Source organism: Dicentrarchus labrax, unplaced genomic scaffold (assembly GCF_905237075.1).
Source record: "Dicentrarchus labrax unplaced genomic scaffold, dlabrax2021, whole genome shotgun sequence".
NCBI classification, from domain to species: Eukaryota; Metazoa; Chordata; class Actinopteri; family Moronidae; genus Dicentrarchus; species Dicentrarchus labrax.
The window spans coordinates 17,387,215-17,413,085 of NW_026136720.1; the positions used below are offsets into that span (position 1 = coordinate 17,387,215).

The 25,871-nt window shown below is 41.1% G+C and overlaps 2 protein-coding genes across 4 annotated transcripts; one reads left to right on the plus strand and one right to left on the minus strand.

Moving 5' to 3' along the window:
* Positions 1-26: 26 nt before the first annotated feature.
* Positions 27-3,167, minus strand: dnajb9a (DnaJ heat shock protein family (Hsp40) member B9a). The gene is made up of 3 exons (XM_051381917.1): positions 2,699-3,167; positions 2,124-2,354; positions 27-1,962 (listed from the first exon to the last, which is right to left on the minus strand). Exons 2-3 carry the CDS (start codon positions 2,338-2,340, stop codon positions 1,526-1,528), a joined length of 654 nt encoding a protein of 217 aa, XP_051237877.1. The 5' UTR covers positions 2,341-2,354; positions 2,699-3,167; the 3' UTR covers positions 27-1,525.
* A 226-nt stretch (positions 3,168-3,393) lies between these two features.
* Positions 3,394-25,871, plus strand: LOC127352991 (calcium-independent phospholipase A2-gamma). 3 transcript variants are annotated; one of them, XM_051381914.1, is made up of 10 exons: positions 3,394-3,558; positions 3,855-5,173; positions 6,455-6,604; positions 7,721-7,872; positions 8,204-8,298; positions 11,145-11,316; positions 11,718-11,775; positions 12,145-12,336; positions 21,304-21,499; positions 23,884-25,871. In XM_051381914.1, exons 2-10 carry the CDS (start codon positions 3,923-3,925, stop codon positions 24,159-24,161), a joined length of 2,544 nt encoding a protein of 847 aa, XP_051237874.1. In that variant the 5' UTR covers positions 3,394-3,558; positions 3,855-3,922; the 3' UTR covers positions 24,162-25,871. The 3 variants fall into 3 exon arrangements, with proteins under 3 accessions (XP_051237874.1, XP_051237875.1, XP_051237876.1); XM_051381915.1 differs by having other exon boundaries at positions 3,401-3,558; positions 4,042-5,173; XM_051381916.1 differs by lacking the exon at positions 3,394-3,558 and having other exon boundaries at positions 3,861-3,958; positions 4,042-5,173.

Below are 25,871 nucleotides of genomic sequence, written 5' to 3' on the forward strand. Positions count from 1 at the left end.
TAGAAAATACCTACGCAGAAAGAAGCTCAGTTTGGTCTCTAATTTTTATTTCTAAAAACACATTCTTTAAAATGATATAAAATTGAAAAGTGCCATTGAATATTTACAACACTAGTAATTTAATATTGCACGCTACAGTGTGAAAGGAGCATGTCACTGTATAGAGTTCAGGTTTGAGGTAACAAATGATATATTAGGAGAACAGTATGTACCAGGGGTTTCATCAACTAGTCATAGCCATCACAATATTCATACAATATGCTAAACATTGATGCTTGTATATATTTATACATACATTTGTTCTTCAGCATTGTAGCACTGCAGTATTCTTACATTTTACGTCAATTTAAAATATTCCTGCACATTACACTTATATCCATTGTTAAAAAATACAAACCTTTGTGACTAGTAAGATTCTTAGTAATGAAACCTCTAGTATGTACTGTAGTCAGCTTACAGTTCATTAACAGTTTACAGGTTTACACATAGAAAATTCTTTGTAGTTTGTCTGACATGCCAGTCAAATGCTTTTAAATACCTATATTTGATGATTTTTGGTTAAATTTCAAGCATTGTAATTATAAATTCAGATTTCATACTATAATAAAATATAAGTGAAAGCGTGATTCTGAATTCAAAATTGATTGAGGCTTTTTAATAATAAAGATGGCCTCAATATAAATAACTAAATATCAAAATACCACAAACAATTGAACATTATAGGATTCACACTTAGTTGTATTAATTGAAAGGCAAACAAATCAGTCTTCATCCCACCCCTGCAGATATCGCAAACATTTCTCCATTTACTTATACCTCTTTTCTACCTGTATTTTCTTTACAATTGAATAAATGGAGATTTAACCACAAATGCTTAAATATATAGATGTTCAAAAAATGTGACTGACAGCATCGAGGACATGAATATTTCAACAAGATGTGGAACAAACACCAGTTAAACAAGCCAACATGTGGAGGGTCACAGACTTTGTTGACATTGCTCCCCATTTCACAACCATAAGCAAAACTCCGCTGGCTGCTATTGTTTCTAGCTTCACTTGTGTTTTGAGACCCACAATGGCAAAACCTACACAAAAGAAACTAAAAACTGTACAAAAGAACAAAGGTAAAAGTAGTGATGAACTGACACGTTGATATTCCTGTGCCAAATTCCATATGATTGTTTTATTTTTCCAAAACAGTAAAACGTAACAAATCCCACTATCGAAAAAGGTGCTTCAAAATACTCGCTGCCCGCTTACTTTAACAATAAGTGAAAAACTACTACAATCATGTACAAGTCCATGAGCACACACGAGGAATAGCTTGAACAAAATATAACTTATTTGAATGAAGCTACGTAAACTGAGTGGTCACTGTCATTTTGTGCCTGAATGTCAGATATTGATGTCACTGTTCAAATTTCACAGCATTTGAACCAAGTGGCTTTCCATTACCAAATCAATACAACAGTATTGTATCCCCTTAAGGCCATTTTGAGTCAGAGGTCATTTTACCTTGCACCTTAAGATGCAGTACAGTCTGTGTATGTGGTTACCATGTTTCCTCTGCGCTGTGTCACTGTCCTACAGTGTTGTTTTGATGCACCATGAAACCTGTTTTCAGTCTGTGTGGTGTGTCCGTCAAAGGTAAACATTTTCTCTATGTCATCAAACACGTCATCGAAGATACCAGCACCAAAACCTCCTTGAAAGTGTCTCTTATGTCTGCTGTGGGACTCCTTGTGGGACCTGGAGTGTTCCTCAAAGTGTCTTCGGTGACGGGCGTGCCTGTTCTGACTGTAGATGTCAAAGTCCTTGAAAATGTCATCAAAGTTGAAGGAGTAAGGTTGGTGGGCACCCTGTCTACGTCTTCCTCGTGTCTCCCCAGCGAAGTACGCAGAGGTGTCACTAAACTGGTCATATTCTCTCCTTCTGGTTTCATCTGATAAAGTTTCATAAGCTGCACAAAGAAAGACAAGATTCAATCAAAGTGACAAAGGCCTCAGTAAGGTCATGGCAAGCTCAAACATGTACATTCAATATCGTCTGCATTAGAAATCTGAATAATATTGCAGCACTTTTGGAAATAATGATTTTATTTTAGATAGAAACCGATTATACCTTCAGCAATTTCCCTGAATCTCACTTCAGCGTCTGGGCTCTTGTTCTTATCTGGGTGATATTTCATCGCAAGCTTGTGGAAAGCCTTCTTTATCTGTCGCTCAGTAGCATCTTTAGGCACTCCCAGTATATCATAGTAGTCCTTCTTGGCAAGTATCAGCTCTGTTATCATGAGGATGCACACCGCAAACGTTACGGCAGACTGCGCCGTTGCCATGGCTCCGATGTCCCCTGCATTCAAGAGGGGAAATGATCAGTTAGTAATGAGAAGTGTGTTACATCCAATAAAGCAAAAGGAGCGTTAATTGGTGTTAATACATCTGAAAAGCTTAGTTAATAGCTAGCGTTTAGATACGATACCATACAAATGATCTTATCTAGCTTGATGGCATCGCTATATCGTTAGATTACATCATGTAAACTGGCTCATAAACGTTAAACGTTATATTTTGCCGTTCCATCGCAGTGTCGTCACGTCAACCGTCACTCCAGACGTTAGCTAGCCGGCGTTGGCTAACACAATGTAACGTTATTATGACCAATATATTCTCCGTTACTTTCAGACCCACACTTACCTTTTGAGGGGACCCTTAGCTGGCGTACTGCACGTCCTTCCTGTTAACTATTTACCCAACACTAAGCATGACAGCGATACGTCGTAAGGTCGGTAGGTTGTGAGTGCTATCGAGAGGCAGTGGTCACAGGCAGCATCATTAGTATCTTCTTCTATCCTATTTATTGTATACGGGTAAGTACCGGTAGACATTTCTGCCCTCTGTCGGCCAACGCTGTTCATGTTCCCTCCTCCACTGTCCGACAGTGACCCTGATGTTGTTTGTGTTAGCATGTAACGCTAACTAACGTCACTTAAGTTGCTTTTTATATGAATATCAAGTCTTACTACTACTACTACTTATTACAATAGTATACTAACTTACACATACTATTATCGTATAGCGTTTTATTCAGATTTTAAACTGTTTGGGTAAAGAGTAGTCATCACACGTCCAACGTCTGCAGAGCGTTCTATTTGTGTATGCCTGAATCCCGTGTGATCCGTAGAAGGGTGGAGACCTAGTTTTATTGTTTGGTGCCGACACCGCAAACCCAGGAGTCGTTCGGCGTACGCCGGTGAATGTAAACAGTCGATCCTCTGCTACGCTTAACGGCGGGGAGAATTTCCTCAACCAATCAACAGACTCCTTTTAAGGGGTCGAGCGATAAACAGCCAATTACAGAGTACATAGAGCGCCACGTGACCATTGTTTTTCTTTTGACTGACGTCGTCACGTCATTCTGGAAACGGTGTCAGGTCGAATGACCCTATGTGTTGCCATACCTTTTATAGTTTTGTTTTAACGTTAACGAAGGACGGCGACTTTACACAGATAATAAAGGATTCGTGGCTTTCATGGTCGACGACATAAAAACACTGGTATGTTTTATTACGTTTTGTGTGGCCTTTATTAATGCTGGCGAGTTAGCTAGCCGCGGAGCTAACAGCTAGTTGCTGGTGTTGTTGTTATTCTGGGTAGCTACAAGTTAACGCTGTTTTGTTGTCCTCTCAGCTAGGATCATTTACCAAAGAGGTTTTACTTGTGAATAGAACTGAACAATGCTAGATTTAGGAGCAGTGTTAGTGTGTTTTTATTTCACATGTCATTTTCATCACTTTCGTGCCATTGTTTTCTTTCTGTCATGTGTACAATACTTTTTGTTTTTCATCACCAGGTTAATGAAAAGGGAGAGCATAGACCTGGGATTACTTTGGATGGCACAAACTATTGTGACTTGAAATAATGAGTCATAAATGGGCTCCAAATTCCTGGGTGAAAGTAAGCAGAGCATATCACTTGTGGCATACAAAAGCTCACAAGTCAGCCGCATCACTTCCCTTGTCTGGTACCTCTCCCTGCAGGGTTCATGTACCACAACCTCATTGCTACAAGGTTGGCTATCTCAGCTGGCGTCACATCCACCTCCTGAGGATCACTGGGCGTAAAGGATGGCTCTTTAAAGCTAATCAGGTCAGACATAGGCTTGGGCTCCACACCAGCACCCTTTATTTGAACACTTCAGCCTCACGTTGGTCTGCTGGTCTGAGCCAACACATGTCGCGGGTCAGGAACACACTGGACACAGTTTCTAAAGCTGTGAGTGGGACGCATACAGAACTTCTCTCCAAAATCGCCAGACTCAAGCCTAATGCTTTAAAGGCTGGGAAAAAAGCTGAGGCTAGCGTTGAGTTAACGCCAAAAGCTGAAGAGAATGCAGTCACACTTCACCCTGCTCCCACTAATGCTGCTCCCCCTTCTACATCTACTACACCCAAACCTGTGTGTAACTCATCTTCTGCCAGTCCTTCTATTCCCACTACTGCTGCTACATTTGATGCAAGTGCCACTACCTCCACTCACCCTCACAGTTCTTCCCAAGTGACTGCCACTGCCGCAGTTCTGACTGTGCGTGAACTTAAGGAGAAAAAGCTGAGACGCGTTGTTCCTGCAGTCAAAGCCAGTTGTGCCAGGAAGCAAGAGAAACTTAAACCACCACCGAGCGATACTGAGAGTAAGAACACAACTTCCAAACAAACCACAGCACTTTTCCATCCCAGCACTTTCTCAGTCAACCTGGATGAGACTTACAACTACCTTGCCCATCACATCAACTCATACTTTGGCAGCAGCACAAAGACTCAGGACAAGAAAGTGGGAAATGTTGACTATTCCCCTGCTCCCTCTCAGGGTCAACAAACTAGTGACCTCGTGTCAGTGTCTGATAAAATCGACTCTGCTGTTCCAGTTACACCACCTTCCTCTAAGAAGGGTTTAGGACACTACCTGTCCTACTCAGCTCCCACTGTACAAGCCTTTGTGGGAAGCTACATTGCTACCTTGGTCCCCAAGTTTAGGACAGCAGAGTCCAAAACTACTGCAGTGGAGGAGAAGAAGTCTGAGGATGCACCAGTCAAACAGACTGAGGCCACAATTAGTAAGGAGCAGAAGGCTGCAGAGGAGAAAGCCAAGAAACTTCTGCTTCAAAGGGAGAAGGTAGGTCTTTAAAAAAAAAAGCAATGTTTTTATTTGTAAATTTTACCTAGTGTCGGGATAATAAAATCACAATTAGCTCATATTTTTTGTGTGTTTTACTGTATGTATGGGCAACCTAAACCATTATCTTCCAAAAGGCCTTACTCCACTCTAGGTTTTAAACAGATCTGATCATGCCTGTATCTTGTTACTGATCATAATTGTGTTCTTGTATTTCAAAAACAGATTATAACTATATTGGATGTGGTCTGTGTTTGAAGGAAACATGATTACCTCATCAGATAGTTCTTAGTATCTGGTATATTATGGCAGGGTGCCTGCTACTCTATATGTCTAATGGCAGTGTAGTGTGCTGATGTGTTTCCTGAGTTCTCGGTAATCTATTTTCAAAAATAACCCCCCTGTGGAGTTAGAGGGCTGCAGAAGGTATGTACTTTATAGTTTATAGGCCAAGCCAAGCTTTATGTTGTGTTGATATAAACACAACTGACATTCAGTTACCAGGGTTGGATTGAGTCATAGTAAACAGGAACTAATAATATGTTTTGTGTACGTTACATTATCAGATTGCAGAAATACTGCATGACTTATGTCCTTTGGCTGATGATATACAGTAGATTGTTGTGATATATGGATGGGTTATGGTCTAGTTCTGTTGTTGCATTTCATCCAAGTGCCAATCAAGAAATCTGTACCATCAAAGCAACAACATCTTGTTAATGGAACTGAAGTGTATGTCTGTTGACAACAGTTTGGAGGACGGCAGCTTCATCACTAATCTGTTAATGATTTAACCACCCTACACAGTTAATTGGATTTTAGGTGGTTTACATTTTGGCTCAATTTCAGGACCTTAGGAAGTTATTATAACCAATTTACTTTTAGATAATGGATAAATAAATGTGTTGATTACAATACAAATCTGATACTCAATCAATAGCTGTTATAAATATTATATACAGACATAAAGAAATTCAAGATATTTGATTGGATTAGATTTTATGGTCGGGCAATGGCCCGGAGAGTCATCAACTTAATGTCAGTCCTACTGGGGACTGCATTAGTGTTGTATTATGTGTTTCTCACTTATTACTTCTCATTCTGGTCAAGGAGGCCATAAGACAAAAAAAATTAAACAATGACAAAATTAATTATTTATGTCAAATTGTAAAAAAAATGAGAGTTATGTTTTAAATGAGCCAGACACCATGTTAGGTTTTAACAACCAGCTAATGTTTATTAGCTGGACCTCACTGGTTGCACATCTTCTTTGTCTCCTAGATCATTGCCAGGGTGAGTGTGGACAATCGAACTCGGGCTCTGGTAAAGGGTCTCCACAGAGCATCAGACGTAAGAGTCTACATCAACAGGGTGGAGGACCTCAGCTACCATCTCCTGGAGTTTCCAGAGACTAGTGGTGTTGCAGTGAAGGTGAGAAATCTGAACAGGCTAGCATTTTTTCTCCTTTTTTGCAGAATGTTAGCATATTGATGCTTTGTCAGGAAAGTCCCTGATTCTGCTTAGCATGTCAAAAGCAATAACCCTTATGCTGAGACAGTGTTTACAGCAGCATGTTTTTAATGCACACATAATGTTGTTATATCTGGCATGGATTATTAAAACAGCTGTAGCATGTTAATAATGTAGATAACGGCCCTCTGCTTGTGTTTGAGAATGTCACCATGCCAGGGAAAATGTCAAGAGCCCAGCAACTACATGCAGACTGCATACTGCAGCTTTTATTTACGTCTCAGCCTTATCTGTGATGGTGTCAGTAATGAATTCAATGCTAACCTATTTCAATCCAAGGACACATTTACTGTTGTGAGGCCACAGTGGTGATCTGATCCACATTTGGTCTTAATGTAGTCGTAGTCGTAGTGTGAGGAAAAAAGTTCCTCTGGCTTCACACAAACATTTATCATAACTGATTGTGTTGGTAGTAGCTGTAAGGCATCATGTTTTATCTACCTGTTATCATTTACTTTACCTTTTACACTGTGTTGCCAGAATGCCGAAAGCAAATTTCCTTTTCGTGTAATATCTTATCTCAAGATTTTAAACGTGTGATCAGCCTTAAAACACAGTCACACCAATTTTTGCTCTGCTTTCATTTCAGTAAAGGTCTGATATGCAATCATTTTTTATTGCAAATGATCCCACCTTGTTTGCTTTCCTGAGTTTATTCTGATTAAACTATGACTTGCAAAATGGCAAAGCAGCCAATCTGAGAGAAACAGTGGGATCGACCTCTAAATCAGGAAGCATTGATTGTTTGTGCCCTTGTTTGAGTAGCTGCATGCTGAAAGAAAACAAGCAGCAGAATAGAAGCAACACAGGACACCTGGTAGTGAAAACAAATAGAGGGTAAATACAGCAGGATATCACATTTATTATTCTCAAATAGCAGCTTGTGTTCAGCTCGCAATTTTGGGCCCCAGTAAGTAAAATTTGCCTGGCCAATTCTCGTCCGACCACATCATGGTGGACAGATAGTGTATTTCATTTTCACTTCTGAGTGCCGCAATATGTTTATGTGTTCCACAGGAGAAAGTTATCCCGGGCCTATTGCGTTTGAAACAGGCCAACGACCCAGGCCTGAGGGCAGCAGTTAGAGAAGCCCTTGCTCTGGTGGGCTACCATGCACCTGTTAAAGGCCGGGGCATACGGATCCTGTCCATAGATGGAGGGGGATTACGGTACGCATTCAATTAGTTTTCTTTTCTTTATTGTAGAATTTGAGTCACTGATGTCAAGTGTTTTCAAAGCAGAAGAAAATAGCATTTACTGCCGTCAAAACCATGTTTTGAAAAGCAATTCACTGCTTCTATTAGCAGCTTCAGTCTGTCAAGTAAATGTATTCTTGAGAAACGTTCAGTGAAATAGATGGGGAGTTATTTCCAATTTGTCTTTCTTATTCTATTTGAAAAATGAATAGGCTGTCACTTTGTGGCCAATTTATGTTCTGTGGTTGTCATCTATTTAATAATTTTTTTTTGTGTATGTCTTTGTCTGACTCTGTATTTTCAGGGGGCTTCTTGCACTTCAGACCTTACACAAGCTGGAGGCACTGACTGGCAAACCCATTTACAAACTCTTTGATTATATTTGTGGCGTCAGCACAGGTACGTTGTCCTCCTGCCCTTCTTTTGTATGTGTGTGTCAGGATTATGAGGGCAGAATGCAACACTGCTAGCTGGACTGGCAACACTGATCACACACTGACCCATTTGTTGCACTGCTTGTTTTGACCTCAATTTCAAAAACCCACACCACTATAATGTTAATCCTGCTGCTTTGTACTCAAGTTAGGCCACAGTTAATTTGTTTCAAATTGTTCAAATTATCCAATATCTTATAAAATTGTATTTATAAAATGACAGCGCTTAGTTTGGTTTCAGGAATTGTCAGTTGGTGGATTCATACTTTTTCACTGTACACAAAATCACCACAAGGGGTTGCTGTGGATCCTCCTCAAACTGTCTCCATCGCCACTTTTTGGTGTCATTTCACAGCAGACTGAAAAGCTGCATTTTATTTGGAGAGCACATTGGGCTTTAATCACTACCAGAAGTTTCTGTTTTTCCCCAGTTCCTATCAGTTCTCTCAGTCTTAATTTCCACCAGTTGGTGGTACTTCATTTTCACACTTAGTGTATTCTGTCAGAGTGTAATATAATCCACGTGGTAGATCAAACGATCCACACATAAAACCCATCTGGACCACATCTAGCTAATTTGATCACCCACATTTCAACCACGTGACACTGGACTCCACACCGCCAGACTTTCACCAGTTTGTAAGCTGCCCACCAGGAAGAACAGGACATTAGACCTCCTGTATGCCAACGTGAGGGAAGCTTACACTGCCACTCCTCTGCCCCCACTGGGAAAGTGTGACCATAACCTGGTCCTGCTCACGCCACAGTACAAACCACAGATCCAGAGACAGTCCACGACCAAACACTCCTTCAGGAAATGGTCTCCTGAGGCAGTGGAGCCTCTGAGAGACTGCTTTGAATGTACTGACTGGAGCGTCCTGCAGGAAGCACATGGTGAGGACATCGAGGGGGTCACACACTGCACTACTGACTACCTGAACTTCTGTATGGACGTTGTGGTCCCCATCAGAACTGTAGCTGCTTCCCCAACAACTGGATCACCAGTAATGTCAAGGACATCCTGAACAGGAAGAAGTGGGCATTCAAGGATGGTGACAGAGACGAGGTGAAGCGCGTTTTTTGATTTCTCCACGACTTCAGCACCATCCAGCCGCTCCTGCTGAGAGACAAGCTGGCAGAGATGAGGGTGGACCCACTCCTGGTGACATGGATTACGGACTACCTCACGGAGAGACCACAGTACGTCAGACTGAAGGGCTGCACGGCAGACACTGTGGTCAGCAGCACCGGAGCACCACAGGGGACCGTGCTCTCTCCCCTCCTCTTCACCGTGTACACATCCGACTTCCAGTACAACTCCGGGCTCTGCCACGTGCAGAAATACTCGGACAACACTGCGATAGTTGGCTGTATCTAGGATGGACGGGAGGGGGAGTACAGGAGCCTGGTCGAGGACTTTGTGAGGTGGTGCAGGTCCAACCATCTGCAGCTGAACACCTCCAAGACCAAGGAGATGGTGGTGGACTTCAGAAGGAAGAAACCACATCTCCAACCCGTGTCCATCGAGGGGGTCGATGTGGAGGTGGTCAGGACATATAAATATTTGGGGCTGAAGCTGGACGACAAGCTGGACTGGACAGCAAATATGGACACTTCACACAGGAAAGGGCAGAGCCGTCTGTACTTCCTGAGAAGGGTGGGGTCCTTCAACATCTGTAAAAAAACTGCTGCATATGTTTTACCAGTCTGTGGTGGCCAGCGTCCTCTTTTATGCTGTGGTTTGCTGGGGAGGAAGCAGCAAGAAGAGAGACACCGGTCGACTGGACAGACTGGTGAGGAGAGCTGGCTCAGTGGTGGGCACAGAGCTGGACTCTCTGGTGACAGTGGCAGAAAGAAGGACCCTGGACAAACTGCTGTCCGTACTGGACAACACCCACCACCCTCTGCACAACCCCCTGGCCATCAGACTGTACAACAGCTCTCAGTAAAGGCAGGGAGGACAATAGATAATAGACAATAGATAATTTTTTTACCTCCATTTGCACTGTTTTACTTCCATTTGCACTCCACTCCATTTGAACTGTTTACTGTTTGCACTGTTTACTGTAGCTACTGTTAATTTTTTATATATATATATATATATATATATATATAATACTTTATATTTTATCTTCTATTTTATTTTTAATTCTATTCTTAAGGTTAGGGTTTTTAATTTTAGGTTAATGTATGTTTAATGTATGTTTTGTATTTTGTATGCTACTGGATACTTGAATTTCCCTTGGGATAAATAAAGTATCTATCTATCTATCTATCTATCTATCTATCTTCTTCTTCTTCTTCTTTTTTCTTCTATCTTTTTTTTTTCTTCTATCTATCTATCTATCTATCTATCTATCTATCTATCTATCTATCTATCTATCTATCTATCTACATTATTCAAGTACACCCCATCTCTTCTCTCATAGCTGTGGTGGCTTGAAAATCCTGTCAAGTATCCTTAATCATGGAGACAAAGTAGGAGAAAAGTATTTGCCTATAGTGTAATATTAAATTTAATCCCATGCACTTCCTGTGGATGGACTATCCCAGTGCCTGTGGCGTGAGAACGACTGTCATAGGGTGATGTCACTTATAACAGATAATCCCTCAGACAATTAGCCTCACATCAACCTTGAAAGTAACAGAAAAACGGGCGGGTTATCCAGGATTACTTGTTGCATTTCTAATTCCAAAAGTAATAACTGAAGCTCTTATATGTTTTCAAAAAAATATGATTTGTATGGTTTGTTTACGAGTCCTTCTAAGTCACTTTCCCTCTTTGAATGTTTGTATGTGTTTTTCCCTCAGGTGCTATCTTAGGGTTCATGCTAGGTGTGTTCCAAATCCCGCTGAACGAGTGTGATGATCTTTACCGGAAGTTGGGTTCAGATGTCTTCAAGCAGAATGTCATTGTTGGCACAGTGAAGATGGGCTGGAGTCATGCTTTCTATGATAGTGAAGCCTGGGAGAACATCCTCAGGTCAGTTCCCTTCTCATTGAAGTGGTTGTGCTTAGGTAATGTGGAACCATGTTGTGGTGGTAACCGTTCAAAGGCCTCTTATTTCATATGTCCTTTAGTTTCTTTAATTCTTTCCCTTTTGAATATTTATCATTTAAACTACATTATGAATGTAAACATACTGAAGTCAAAATGAACATTATGCCTGCTCTTTGTGTGACAGTGCAGTTATTGTGTGATAATGCTCATGATCAGCAGCCATATAAAGAACAAATAGATTAAAAGGCCATAAAACCTTTAAAACAGTAGAATATAACAGTAGATATGCAGGAGGATTTGGTGAAGCTTGCAGAAAGAAGTCATACTTCTATCAAAAATTCACTAATCCAGAAAATAACACCATCCTATCATCCCTTCCACAGAGAGAAAATGGGATCTCACCTCCTGGTGGAGACTTCAAGAAACCCCGAATGCCCCAAGGTGAGCTTTAGAAGATGGTCTGACTCATTCTTCCCTCTTGTTCTTTTCTGGCACTGACCAGTGAGCCTTCGCCTCCCCTTGTTTACTTGGCTATTACAAAGGGAGCTTCTTTCTGTCTCTTCTCTTCTATCTCTGTCCTCCATACCTCTACATGACAAGTGGAAGGAAAATACACTGTAAAGCCAAAGAAGACGGTGTGCATTTCTTATGTCAGCAGATTCCTCTGAGGCTCACAGAACAGAGATGATATTAAATGGACCTGTCAGAATATCGGTCTAGGTATTATGCCTGCATTTTAGATATGTTTGGTTGTAAACTGCTGCCTCATGCTGAAAAAGTCACGTTGTATGTCACTTCCTTTACCTGTAGGTGGCAGCGGTGAGCACCATTGTGAACCGGGGCGCTCTGAAGGCCTATGTGTTCAGGAACTACAACACGCTGCCCGGGGTGCACTCTCACTACCTGGGGGGCTGCCAGCACCAGCTCTGGCAGGCCATCCGTGCCACATCAGCAGCCCCAGGGTATTTCCAGGAGTTCAAATTGGGCAATGATCTCCACCAGGTCAGTCCCACTCACAACAGTAACAGGGTAGTGGAAAGGGTGGCACTGGTCATGATGAACCACCACAATCAACTTTTATTGTATTTTTTAAATTTTTTTCCTCTAACCCATTTTATGCAACACCAAGCTCAACACAATGTTTGATACTCTACACTGTGAAGACACAAAATGAAAATGGGAGTCCTATGTCTGCATTGCTTCATTGGTCTGCAAAATGTTTCACTTTTTGACCCTCAACTCTGTAGGGTTATATTGTAAGTATTGGTAAAGACACATATTTTTTATCTTACAAAGCTGTTCTCACACTGTAAATATTTCTGTTCTATAAAACTGTTAAACTCCAAACTGTTTGGCCATGATGAAATGCAAAAGTCCAAACAAACGTTGCATTCACCGCATATATTTACACACCTTGTGACAATTTAACTGCAATCCTCTGCTACAGTAATACAAGGCTTATTGTTGGCTTGCAGGATTTAAATGTCCTGTACGGTCAGTGTTGACAGTGAGTTTGAAGGATTTCGAGAAGCGTAATGAGAAAAATCCCTCGCACAGCAAGTGAGAGGGAGGAACTGCATTTCCGTCCTGTCAGTGTTTATTTCCAGTCAGTTACATTTTGACAGGAGAGTGAGGGGTAGAGTCGCAGTGAGACACACTTAAATCCATCTCCACTAAACAGATATGCATTAGCCATCCGTAACATAACAAACCGCCAGTGCACTCTACCATTTTACTGATCAATACGTATGGCTACCCTGTTTGCTTTTACCTTTTCAGCAAAGGCTCAGTCGGTAAAAAGCACAGAAGAAATAAGGATCCACGAGTAGAGAGTGAATGTGTAAATTTTGTTTTGTTCAGAACAGAAGTAATAATATATATATATATATATATATATATATATATATATATATATCACAAATGAAAACATAGATGCATGTCATTACACTCCTTTTCTGTTTGAGAATTCAGTGTATGTAGCCTGTGTTTGTCCACGTCAATATCTCCTTGAACTGACCTTTAAAACACAGATGTGGTGTAAAGACAGACAAACTCAGCGTAGACACAGCACACGTAAATGAGCATGTGTTTGCATCAAAGGTAATATCCCGTGTCGGCACGCTCCTACACTCTTAATTGGAAGCTGTGTTAGTTGTGTAGGTGAATGGGGAAGTTCAGGGGGAGAGAATGAAAGAGACTGGTTGATGAAAACCCATCTGTGGTGGGAGATTTCCCCATCTTGCCGTCTAGCAGGTCTCACCCTATTCTGAGATGCATAAATTAGCCCAGTGCAGCGCTTCCTTCATCACACACCACTGTCTGACTGCTACATCTGCCTTGTTAGAATGAAAAGACAGACAATCTAATTATGGAACTGCTTTTCCAAACTGTTCACTGCCAGCAGGAAACCTCATACTGTGAGGAGATGAGACACCATCAGTAGTTTAATATATTTAACACTTTTGACATGAAATCAATTTCATTTATTATTATTATCTGAGGATATATTATTATTTTCATTTTATTTCTGTCAAATGAATAACTGAATGAAATGAGAAAAAGACAGCTGCAGTCCTGTAACAAGTACTTTTCTTGCCCATCTCATGTTTTTCTCAGGCTAATAAATCTTTAGAGAATATTTTAAGGTGTTTTGGCTTGACTGGCAATTCCTGTGTGATTTGAGCTTTTGCTCATTTGTTCCAATTTCTATCCCTTTTTGTTTTTGGACCCGTTTTTACCTGTGTTCACCTTGACTGAAGATATTCCACTTGAACTTGTTTTTCTGTGTTTTGCTGCTTCAAATAACATCAACTTTTGAACATCAGAACATTAGTATTAGGCTATTAACTATAAACTTCTACATATTTTAAAAAGTAGAGTTTCCAGAGGTTCCAAATTAGTGCAAACGTTCGAATTACCAGAAGAGGTAAGAAGAGAAGAAGAATAGGCACCTTATATGTGAAACAATATTTCTCTGTGTTTTACTTAAGAGTTTTTACAGCTTATTTTTCTCTCTGCCAGAAATAAAGATATTTATTTCTTTATTTAAGATCTTCTTCAGTCAAAAAAAAATCACAAACTTATGAAAGACATAAAAAAGATGGAAATTAAAGTATTGACCAAGACTGTGAAATTTAATTTCATCAATGTTTACAGAAGCATCCTTTGTTCCTTTTTATTTAGAAAGAAATTGAATTTATAAAGAGATGATGTTAAAATAATGACTTTGACTTCTTTCAGTTTTCAGTGATAAAGCAAATACTAATTTGCTAAAACTAATTTAATCCAAGATAAAAACACATAATAAATGTTTTTAAACATGATTGGTGTGTAATAGGATAAAGTCAAGCACAGCATTTATAATACGTTTTCCTGTGAACCTGGCCAGCTTCAAATTGCCACCCAGCCTGATGGCTTTATTTACTGGCTACTTGAGCCACTGAAATGAGTCGTGAGCATAACATTCTGTCTGTGTGATGTCAGGATTCCCTGGAGAGAGAGTCATCTCGCTCTTTTCCACAAACGCCCACAGAGCTTTCCACTTAATTCAGGCCCCAAAGACAATCATCCTTTTGTACGAATGAGCTCAGGAGAGTCACCATGCCATGTGCTGAACGAAATGCTGGAATTCTCAAGCAGCATTTCAAGAAAGTTGTGATTGTTCGTTGATGTTTCTGGGATTGTGCAGGCGGGAATGAATGATCTGACGGAGCCAGATTCAGACTGGTAACGCAGGGGAAATTGTAACTTGGAGCAAGACCTTTGAAGCAGAGCAGCCATGGTTTAATCAAAGCCTCACACTTGCCACCCTAGCCATGGAGAGGATGCCTTAGTGTGTGTTGGGGGGGGGAAAGAAAAATAGAGGCAATGAAGGGAGGTTCCACATTAAAGCTTTCTCAGTTATCTCTGTGCTAAAGAACACAGAAGTAGAAGACTTCAGACAGACAATGGATGCCAGGGCATGCATGGAATGGTGAGGAGGGCCTGATTTTTTCCGCCTAGTTGCCATGGCGTCTCCTGAGGCGATTGGGAGGAATGGGAGCATGTTTTGTGCCCACCTCTGCCAGCATTTGATGGGAGGCATTGGATCAGTGGGCCACCAACCCCAGTGCAAGCTCTTTAGAGCCCCAACATGGCACAGTGCTCAACAGAAAGACTTCACACAGTCTGAAATGGAGTAGGTCACGTCAGCACTCCCATACTTTTTGTCGCTAATGAATGACACAGGGAATGAGTCATAAAGGAATCTCAGAAGTCATTAAATGTGGCAGCTTTGGCTAAAGAAATCAGGCTCTGTGTAAGAAAAGAGGAGGAAGAGGCATAGGGTCTCACATATTAACTGCCATTCCAAAAGTGCAGTTCAAGAAATCATAACCTTTTGTATCACCTCCCCCCCTTTCTTCTCCTTGTAAAGGCCACTGGTGGTGAAGTTATTGGTCATAAATTACATGCTCAGCAGCACCGCAATGCTTCTCAGATGAGGCAGAGGAAAGGATAGGTGGTGGATTCAGGGAGGCGACAGAGAGTGTAAATCTGAGCTTGTAGCCACTTCTTCATCCCAGCCCTCTCCTCCTGTGTTAAGCCCCAGAAGTTCAGCCTGTAGGCTGTTGGAGGATGGAGCTCAGACTTGTGAGCCCTGCTACAGACAGCTTCCTCCTCCCAGATTCAGGATCTTTGTCCCTTGAGTATAAATGGGCACAAATGGATTCGCTCATTGTCACTTTACCTCTGTTTCCTCCATTAACTGACTAGTCTTTTTATTCTGTTGTATACATATGCATTCCCACTTGATTGCACAGGCACACTTGTTTGGGGATTAGGCCAGTTCACTGATTATTTGGACTGACTTCTGTGTGAAAGCTTTTCCTCATCTTCCTCTGTCTCTAAACCCTTTGCCTTTTCACAGTGCACCACACTCTGCAGGCTTCTCACTGCAGTGGCTCCGGATGAGATTTCTTGAAATAAATCACAGCTTTGAAGGTTGCATTACAACGTATTGATATGCAGTGTGTGTTTGTGTTCAGTCACCTGTCCTGTGCAGCAGGGAAATTAGCTTTAAATTCCCCAGCAGATTACTTATTATGATGGACAGAGGAATTATGCTTTCTAATATAAAGTTGTCAAATATGTACATAAAGCCCCAAGGAACCTAGACTGAGTAAATATGAGGGAGGGGGTTCTGCATCCATTTATATCACTGCGGGAATTGTCACAGTTTAATCTGAATGGATACAGCCTGCAGGGATGATTCATTGTTTCAATACTGTCTGCACATGTGTGGTCACTGAATGTGTGGGAAAAGGTAACCGTGAACAGTAGATCTCAATTTATTTGCCTGCCTGGGGCAAAGTTGGCACTCACACAGATGGGTCCCCCCTCTATTGACAGCCTGGGAAGATGACTTGAACCTCAATGTGACCTTTGGGGCCTATAAAGCGAAAAAGGCAAAGAAGAGAACTGGTCGACGTAATCACATAATATGGCATGAAGGCTTCTGACCTGACCTGGCCGCCATTTAAGAGTGGCACTCACCACACGAACACTGTTGTCATTCTCATCCTCACATCCTGACAGTGGTGCCTTTTCTTGGAAGCCATTTGGGCAATTAGTTTTACTCAATGAGCAGATTTATTTTTCTGATTGCAAAGATAGCGACTGAGAGAGCTTGCTTTTATGTGCAGACAGGGTGGATTGATTCTGAATATTTAGAAGTATTGAGACTACACAACAGCGTTTTTTTTATAGCAGCCTAATTATCTGCTATATCGATTGAATGACCATCTCTGGAAAACAGTCTGGTTATTGTGACAGGCATAATCAGATGTCCATGGCTTATGTAATGCTTCCCTAATTAATCATTGGAGAGAGAAGGGAGCCTCAATGGCAGGGCCTCCATAATAAATCACAACAGAGCTCAGTGCCCCTCAGTCCAGCCCTGTCAAAGAAGCCAAAGAAGAACTCTTAATGACTACATCTGCTCATTGGGACTGTGATGTGAATGCTACACCACATGTATGTCGAAGGCTCACCTCATTTAGGTTTAAGCATGCGCTCCGTTCTCTTCTGTGTTGTGACCGCTTATAATGACCCCCGCACAAGACAGTGCTAAAGTTTACCCACGGGTTAGAGAGATACTGAGGCACACAGGCTGAATGTAGAGGATGAAGTTCACTGTCCCAGCTAATGGGAGCTGACATACACTGAGGCATGAAATGACTTTTACTGATCCTGACGATAGCACCTCTTTCCTATTCAAAGCAGCCCTCCCCCTCTAAGACAGCTTTAACTGGCACAATGAAGATAAGCTCCAAAAAGTTAATGACAGCAGAGACATTTCAAACAGCAATGCAAGGGACTTATAAGTTGTGCATGTCTTGATTTTGTTTATTTATCACGGCTCATATCATCTCAGTAGTGTTATTTCCAAATGCACTGTAAGAATTGTGTTGCTGTTTTCTTTTTAAAGGCATATTTCAGTTTAATTGGCCATCCGAAGAATTGGAACATGCTCCCATAGGTGTAGGAGCTCTAATTAGTTGAAAACATGCTTTATTTGAGCTGCAGGAAAATGAGGAGCTGATGTGTGAATCAGCTATTAGACTCTGAAGGGCAAAGACCAGGCCAAGGGAACTGTGATCATCTGGAGTTTTAACAAACAGGCTCTACCGGAATCAAGGAAAGCATTAAGCCTTTCAGGAAGGCTCAACCTCGCCATTTTAAAATTGAGTTTCCATTAAACTTCTGTCAGATGGTCATAACTGACAGGGCTGTACTCTCTTAGGACATTATCCGTTGACACATGGCACGTTTTTTTTTCACAGTGAGATTGGGTCTTTGTAAGTCTGAGCAGCATTACAGCTCTAAATCCTCATAAATTCAAGTGACCTTTGCCTTGCGTCATGCTGCGTGTTTGACAGACAGCTTGAGTTTGGCCATTTTGTATGCAAAGCTCATTTATAGTTTGTTCTAAGTAGATCATTGTTTCTTACTTAACTCTTCATTCAAATATGCCCTGGCCTCAAGAACTCTTATGTGACAATGTGGCAGTGGGCCAAGTATAGATATCTCAGTGAAAAGTGGCTTTAAAGAGCCCCAGCCCTTCACTGCAGCCTCGGTATCTGTCAGACTGTACTCAGTGTAGTTTGAGCCTGGTACCATCTTCCTCGAGGAACCTTGTTTGTTCATGACAGTTGTGGAAGGAGATGACTGATGCAAAATATCTTCTGAATTATTGATTCCTTCAAAAAGTTTTGAGTGCCACACAGAAAGAAAACCCACCCATCTTCCAGTGGCACCACAAAGCTCCCTCACTGCCAAAAAAAACAGACTTTCCTTAAAGGCCTCAGCTATGTTCACCAGCACTGAATTGCCAAGCAGGTGCACTGAAATGGAGACAAGTTATAGCATTCAACTCCAAGCTCACAAGAGTATTGTGCAGTTTGCCTCTAATGTTACATGCCTTGGCTCTGTGTGCAAAGCCGGCCACTGTGCTTGTGAAACTTGCCCCAAGCTATGAGCACAAAGAACCCATGACTGGACCCAGACTGTTGCCATAATTGCCGCTGAGTTCAGAAAATGGAGCCTCTCACAGTGGTGTGAGTGATAAGAAAACTGCTTAGTTGTTTTGTTTCCAGCTGGGTTCGTCTGGTGCCCGTGACAGCGCATGTCCCTCTAAGTCTCCATTAGGAGCAACTCCAATCCAGGCATTTCTCCCTATTCTGTGATTCATTTCTTGGTCTGCCAGACACCCTGCTGGTGCATAATGACGTGCTTTGGACAAACGACTGCCTCAGCAGTTCTTCATCGCTTTGTGGCAGAGTGAAACCCACTTTGTGTGACTTCCATCTCAGCCAGTGAGATGGGTGTTCTCTGAGGCTCTGAGTAATAACTAACTATAATGTTTTCAATAATTCATACATTTTTGCATTATCATAACATATTACTTCTTTCAAATCCTGGAAAATTCCTCTGTTAGACAGTGTGGTGAAATTGTTTTCACGCTAGCAGTTCGGCTCAATGGATGTACTGCTGTCAGTCTGTCGGGCCACCACTTTGGCCCAGACAAAAATATCAACTACTTCGATATTTTTACTGATATTCAAGGTCCCCAGAGGATGATTCTGAATCACTTTGTTGATGCCCTGACTTAAAATAAATTAATAACCCAATAATTATTAGATGGATTTTTATGCCATTCGGTACACATTCATAGTGCCCAAAGGATGACTCTTTACGTCTTTGGTGATCCCCTGACTTTTCATCTAGCACTGTCAGCAGATTAAAGTTTACTTTTATTTAGTGACATATCTATCTACTAAAGAGATTGGCACAACATTTGGTCCAGTTATTCATGTTCCCCTCAGGATGGATTGTAATGACTTTTGTGCTCCTCTAACTTTTAATCTGGTGCCATCATAAATCAGAATTTGAATGAAGTGTCCAACATATGGCTGCAATTAGCGATTATATTCATCATAGATTAATCCTATTTGATGTTTGTCTATAAAATGTCAGAAAATGGTGAAAAAGGACCATCACAAATTCCCAAAGCCCAAGGCCCAACATCTTCAGATGTCATTTGTTTTGTCCAACAAACAATCCAAACCCCAATATTCAGTTTAAGAAGACTAAGGAAACCAGATACTTTTGGTATTCCTTCTTAAAAAACATTGACTAAAAATGATGACTTGATTATCAAAATGATTACTGATTAATTTGCTGTCGATTGACTAATCAACTAGTTGTTATTGCAGCTATAGCCCAGTACTTTGATTTATGACCCAATTCCTGCAAAGCTAAGGTCATTTCCATCAGTGGTGAACAGTTGTGAACATGGTAAACATTATACTTGCTAAACATAAGCATGTTAGCATTGTCATTTTGAGCATGCTGACTGTAGCATTTAGGCCAAAGGCTGCTGAGCCCAAGTCAATTTTAACAGAGCCGCAAGTGTGTCTACTGATTATTAGTCTTGTTTGACTATTGTGTAATTCCTAATTAATTCCCTTTAGTGGCTTGCTTTGCTGAATTTCTTATAATTTATCAATGTCAAAGTAATTCATTCACATCTGCGAACATGGGAGCTATTACTTGATGCAGTGCCCACAGTCTAGCTACAACAACCAACTCCCTTTGCGGTTCTATTTTCCTGGTCTTTGGATTGATGATAGAATTTCTCACTTCAGCTTCCTGGATGATTAGCAGACCTTTGCCTTGGTCGGCAGCCCTCATATTTCCCATCACACCGTGTGCTCCTGCAGATTTGTACAGAATTGTCGTTAGGCTGCCACACTGCTGCAGTGTGCTGAATAGATGGGTTGTTCCCTCCCCTCTGCTCCCCAAGGCTCAGTGTGTTTGAATCCATGTGACATATGCTGTCAGAAACACGTACCCACATTATTATATTCATTGACTCTAAGCAGGCATGAGCTTTCGATCAAACATGTACATACACACAGTCACATAAACAAGCACTCTTCCCTCTAGTGTGTCCCTAGACACTTGGGGCCCAGAGGCTCCCACCCCCCAGCCTGGCCTCTTTAATGAGGACTGGCCCCTGTGTGTTTGATCCTGCTGCCAGCCCACAGCCCTGCGGCCCCTCAGCCTCATGCCTATTCAAGAATCCCCACAGCCTCTCCAGTTACTCCCCCATTGCCCTTGGTACACTATGGATCCAAAGCAAAAAGCACTCCTGGGCGGTTGTTCGATATCAAAGCCAGTCTGACTGAAACTGTGAGGGACGAAGAAAGAAAACAAAAAAAAAACAACAGCTTTGTAGACTTACAAGCAGATCTGTAACTGCACATTGATCTGTTCTTTTTGTTCCTCAGATGTTCTTCAAAAATTTCATCTATTGACTGTTAAAATGCCAAATAATTGGTTTCGCCGACTGTGGTCTTGACATAAAAAAAACATTCATTGTCTGTAAATGGAGTCTCTAACATGTCACTTCTTCTGTTTTGTGCACAGGATGGAGGACTGCTCATTAACAACCCAACAGCACTGGCTATCCATGAGTGCAAGTGTTTGTGGCCTAACACACCCTTGGAGTGTGTGGTCTCACTTGGTACGGGCCGATTTGAAACGCCTGGCAAAAACAGCACCTCCTACACGAGCCTGAAAACCAAACTCACCAATGTGATCAGCAGTGCCACAGACACTGAGGGTAAGTGACAATGTTAAAGGTGCATTATGCAAATCTAGAGTTTAGTTTTCAAGGTTTCTGAGGTAACTTTTTTTATGATTTGGCACAATACAAATAATAATAATAATAATAATATACAATATTTTTAAAATAGCTCCACAGTGGGTTACAAAATAATATAAACACTGAACCACTTAAAGGGACACCCCACCAAGTTTTATAATGGCTTCTGTAGCTCTGCAGGGAAAATGACCTTGAAGATATCCTTGGTTCTATCGGGATTGACGACTACAAATTCATAATAGAAAGACTGCGTTATAAACTGGAGTTGTGGAGTTTGAAAGGTGTGTGGGTTTTCTAATAAAAAATGCAATTTGTTGCATTATGGGAAGTGTAGGATCCATCAATTTTTGGAGCTTGACCCATGCTAGAGTCTAAAAGTCAGGATGACTCAGCCTCTGCTGCTTTAATTTTGACCACTCTTTTTATAATTTGTCTCCTGTTAGTGCCCCAACTTTATGATAGAAGTGCAATAATAAATAATCTTTAATCACAATTATAAACGCTACTGAAAAAAAATTGTTCCATGTGATTTATTTGATTTGATTGACTATAAAAGAGGTCTGGCACGCAACGTTTTTATATGTGAGCTTTCAAAGCAATACCACTGGCACAGTGTCAAAAAGATCTGGTTATTTTTTTCCAAACATTACTTAATATTTCAGGGAAAAACTGTGCCAGAAATCATGACATCACATGCCAAACACACACAAGCTGGATCAACAAAAAGGGAGCCCTGGTCAAAAGAGGAAACTCATCACCAACAGATAACAACAGAGCATTGTGTGTGTATATGTGGATGGATGGAAATGCAACCTAATGTTGATTAGTTGTGTTCATGGTTTTATAGAATGCACAAAGACTTGAATTGATCACACCCTTCGCTTATGTGTCATTTCTGAGGGAAGGAATTAGGTTTTGATGTCACCAGGGTAGAAAACACTGCACTGCAGGTTGACTGTGTTCTGGATACTTCCCATTGTGGCCCTCTGTAGTGGCAACTTCTTCCATCTCCTTATCACCTCTGGACATGGGCACCTCTGCTGTGCCTAAATTTGGCTCGGTCCCCTCCCTGTTGCTGCTGCCGTGGTGCAGTGTGTGACCTAGATGCTTCTCTGCACTTGTTCCTCCTGTATTTGGGATTAAGCTCTCCCCAGCTCTCCAGCAGGCTTTGTTATTTAGAAACAGGAGATTAGCAAGAGTGTTTATCACAGATTTTCTCTTTTTCAAAAGCTTCCCTCCTGTCCCAGTGTTCACAAGCGTCCTATTTTGTCTTAGGTGTATCAGTAGTGCCTCAGTTTGTTGTTGTGGACAGATAAGGCTGATTTCCTGGGGTTTGAGATGTAAACAAAGCTCCTGATGGAACTGGCTCACAAAACAACTCAGTCATGTTAAGCAGGCCACGAATTTGGTTCTCCATAAGGTGGAGCTGCAGATGTACGCATTTTTCCTACAGGCCGGGGAAATAAGAGCTGATGCAAGTTTACCTCTCATGTTATAAGTCATACATGTTATATATTTATTATATATATTTTCCTAAAAAAAGGGAAAAACATGTGTAGTTTCTGTACAGTTGCTAGCATTGTGCTGGACCCTGTCATGCTGAGCTGGGACAAACTGTCTGCCATCAACAAAAAAAAAAGAGTGAATTATAATAGGATAGAAAACATATTTTATCTCTAGTGTTAAAATGAATAACATTATGTATTCAACAAGCAAGGTTGGCTCCTCGGGAGGTTTGTAGCTGGACTTATCTTACATTTTCTCTTCAGTGTGTAACTTTTCAAAATGCGATAATGGAATACAGTACATTGACTGGTTGTAAAAATGCGAGAAATAAAAGTCAATAAGTATCTCCAAATAACCTTTTAGATAAATTACTCCTTGCAGAGTTTTCCTCCACAGCCTCAAAGGCAGCTAGTTGTAATAGAATCCGTGTCTGGTCTCCTGAACCACTGTGGGAACGCAGACAGAAACAACTGCCGTCACCTTTTTGGATCCTTCAGGCATATTTACCCTGTTATTGCAACCCGTTGCCTGTTTGTAGGCATATGTACGCTGTTGATTTTAACTCGCTCAGACGTAGCATTTGAGAACAACCGTGGCCGACAAGCCAGACATTTTCTCTTGGTATCACCTCGCACTCTCAGCCCTGGGTGCTTACTTTGTAACATGCTGCCACAGTGCTGACAGACAAGTTTTGACTTTACATGCCCTTTTCACTCTAAACACAATATTTGAATGTTTGTACATACTGTTACTATTAGGAAGTTAATTGTGTGTTTATGATTTGCTCATTTTTGTTTCTTGTGCGGCCTCACTTTCACCTCTCTTCCTCCCTCCAGAGGTTCACGCCATGCTGGACGCCTTCCTCCCTCCTGACACTTATTTCCGTTTCAACCCCTACATGAGCGAAGACATCTCCATGGATGAAAACCGGCAAGAGAAGCTCAACTTGCTGCAGGCTGAAGGCGTCCGTTATCTTGAGAGGAACGAAGAGAAGCTGAAGAAGGTCACTTGCATCCTTAGCCGAGAGAAAAGCTCCGTCCAGAGAATGACAGAGTGGGCCAAGCTCAGGGCTGACATGTTTAACGGTCCTTCCCTCTACTCATCTAAGCTCTAGATCCAACACAAGCCACCTTTACCTCATGAAGACCTTCCCTTATTCTAAATTGCCTAGAATATGTCATGTTACCATGCTTGGTGCTTAAAAGCTGCTGACTTCTTGACCTGTAGCACTGCAGAACGTTATATAAACGCACAAGTAGGTAATACTGTATATTCAACATGCCAAACACTACCTTCCTACTCACTCATACTTGCATCACGGCAGCACTCGACCTAGCACTCGGTTACGTTGAGAAGATGTGTCCAACGACAGCTTTTGCTAGCAAATGCGTCTTGAATAGTTTTACATTTTTGGAAATACGTTTATTTGTTAGATGAGAAAATCAGCACCACATACCGCTAGCAGCCAGTTAGCTTAGCATAAAGACTGTAAATGGTGAAACAGCCAGCCTGGCTTTGCCCAAATGTAACTAAATCTACCATACCGGTTCCCTATTTCCAGACTTTGTGCTAAGCTAAACTAATCAGCTGCTGACCCTACCATGCAGATATGACATTGATATTGATCTTCTCATCTACCTTCCAGCAGGAAAGCAAACATTTTTCCTAAAACGTAGAATGATTCCTTTAAAAACCGTATACTGTTCTACAGTAGTCAGACTTTTGGACTGTTTTACCAGGTGAGCACCTTTTAACCATTTACTTTCCTTTCAAAGATGTGTGGTTATGACAACCAGTATATCCTCATAAACCTGTGTTTGTACTTTCACAGAAAAAGATGTAGATTGGATATACAGTATGTGCTATTGCAGTGTTTGTTAAGCTAAGCTAACAGTAATGTAAAGAAATGAAAAAAAGAAAAAAAAATCCTTCTTATTTTTGTATTCAATGGTCTAACCAAGGTCAGTTTGAGCACCTAATGCAAGTGACATTTCTCAGTTGTAATAACTCAAATTTGCACATTTAATAATGCAGCTACTGGTCAACTGTACAATTGTGTACTGATTATAGTGACATTGACACACCTCAAGCATTACAGTATTGCTTATGTTGTATGTAAATGCATGTTATATATAAAATTTTACACACAAAGACCAGTCAATATCTAGTAGTGTAAGATGCAAAGATTTAGCCCAATATTCCATTGTAAAATACCTACAGTATAATGATTATTAATAATGATTAAATATGAATAGCAGTAAGTATTCAAAATGTCATAATGATGTAACTTTTATGTATTCTTTTAGCCTCCGAGTATTTTAAGTTCACTTGTTTCAAGCGCTTTTATCATTGTGGGCTTGATTGTTTAGTTTTATGGATTTCCCACAGGCTATATGCACATTTTCTGCTCCATCTTCAGTGTGCCCTCTTTCCCTTTGATGCCTCTTCTCAAAAGCTTCTTTCACCCTTTCTACCTTGAAGTGCTGTGTTTTAGTCCCCACACTGTAATGCTTGTAAAGAATTGTGCAACTTTTAGCTGAAGGACTGCTTTAAAACAGATTGCTGCATATTGATTTGTCATGGCTGAAAAATATCTTAATGACATGCACTGCTAGGAAAAATTGCACTGCAGACGCTCATTTCCATGCCTACCCTGGTCAAGTACTGTATAACTGATTCGACAATGTGTTGGGTCACTCCCAGAGGACCTGAGGTAAAATGGACACAGATATTACTCAGATTAATATAATTCCAATGTTCTCCTGTTCGTCCAGTGTAAGACTGTTTGAGAGTGTATGTAATTAAAACCCATCACTGAACGTCA

Coding starts and splice junctions, on each gene's coding strand:
- LOC127352991 (XM_051381914.1), top strand. CDS start 3,923: ATGAGTCATAAATGGGCTCCAAATTCCTGGGTGAAAGTAAGCAGAGCA. Junction 11,776..12,144: donor GAAACCCCGAATGCCCCAAG/GTGAGCTTTAGA, acceptor CTTTACCTGTAG/GTGGCAGCGGTGAGCACCAT. Junction 21,500..23,883: donor CAGTGCCACAGACACTGAGG/GTAAGTGACAAT, acceptor TCCTCCCTCCAG/AGGTTCACGCCATGCTGGAC.
- dnajb9a (XM_051381917.1), bottom strand. CDS start 2,340: ATGGCAACGGCGCAGTCTGCCGTAACGTTTGCGGTGTGCATCCTCATG. Junction 1,963..2,123: donor ATTCAGGGAAATTGCTGAAG/GTATAATCGGTT, acceptor TTCTTTGTGCAG/CTTATGAAACTTTATCAGAT.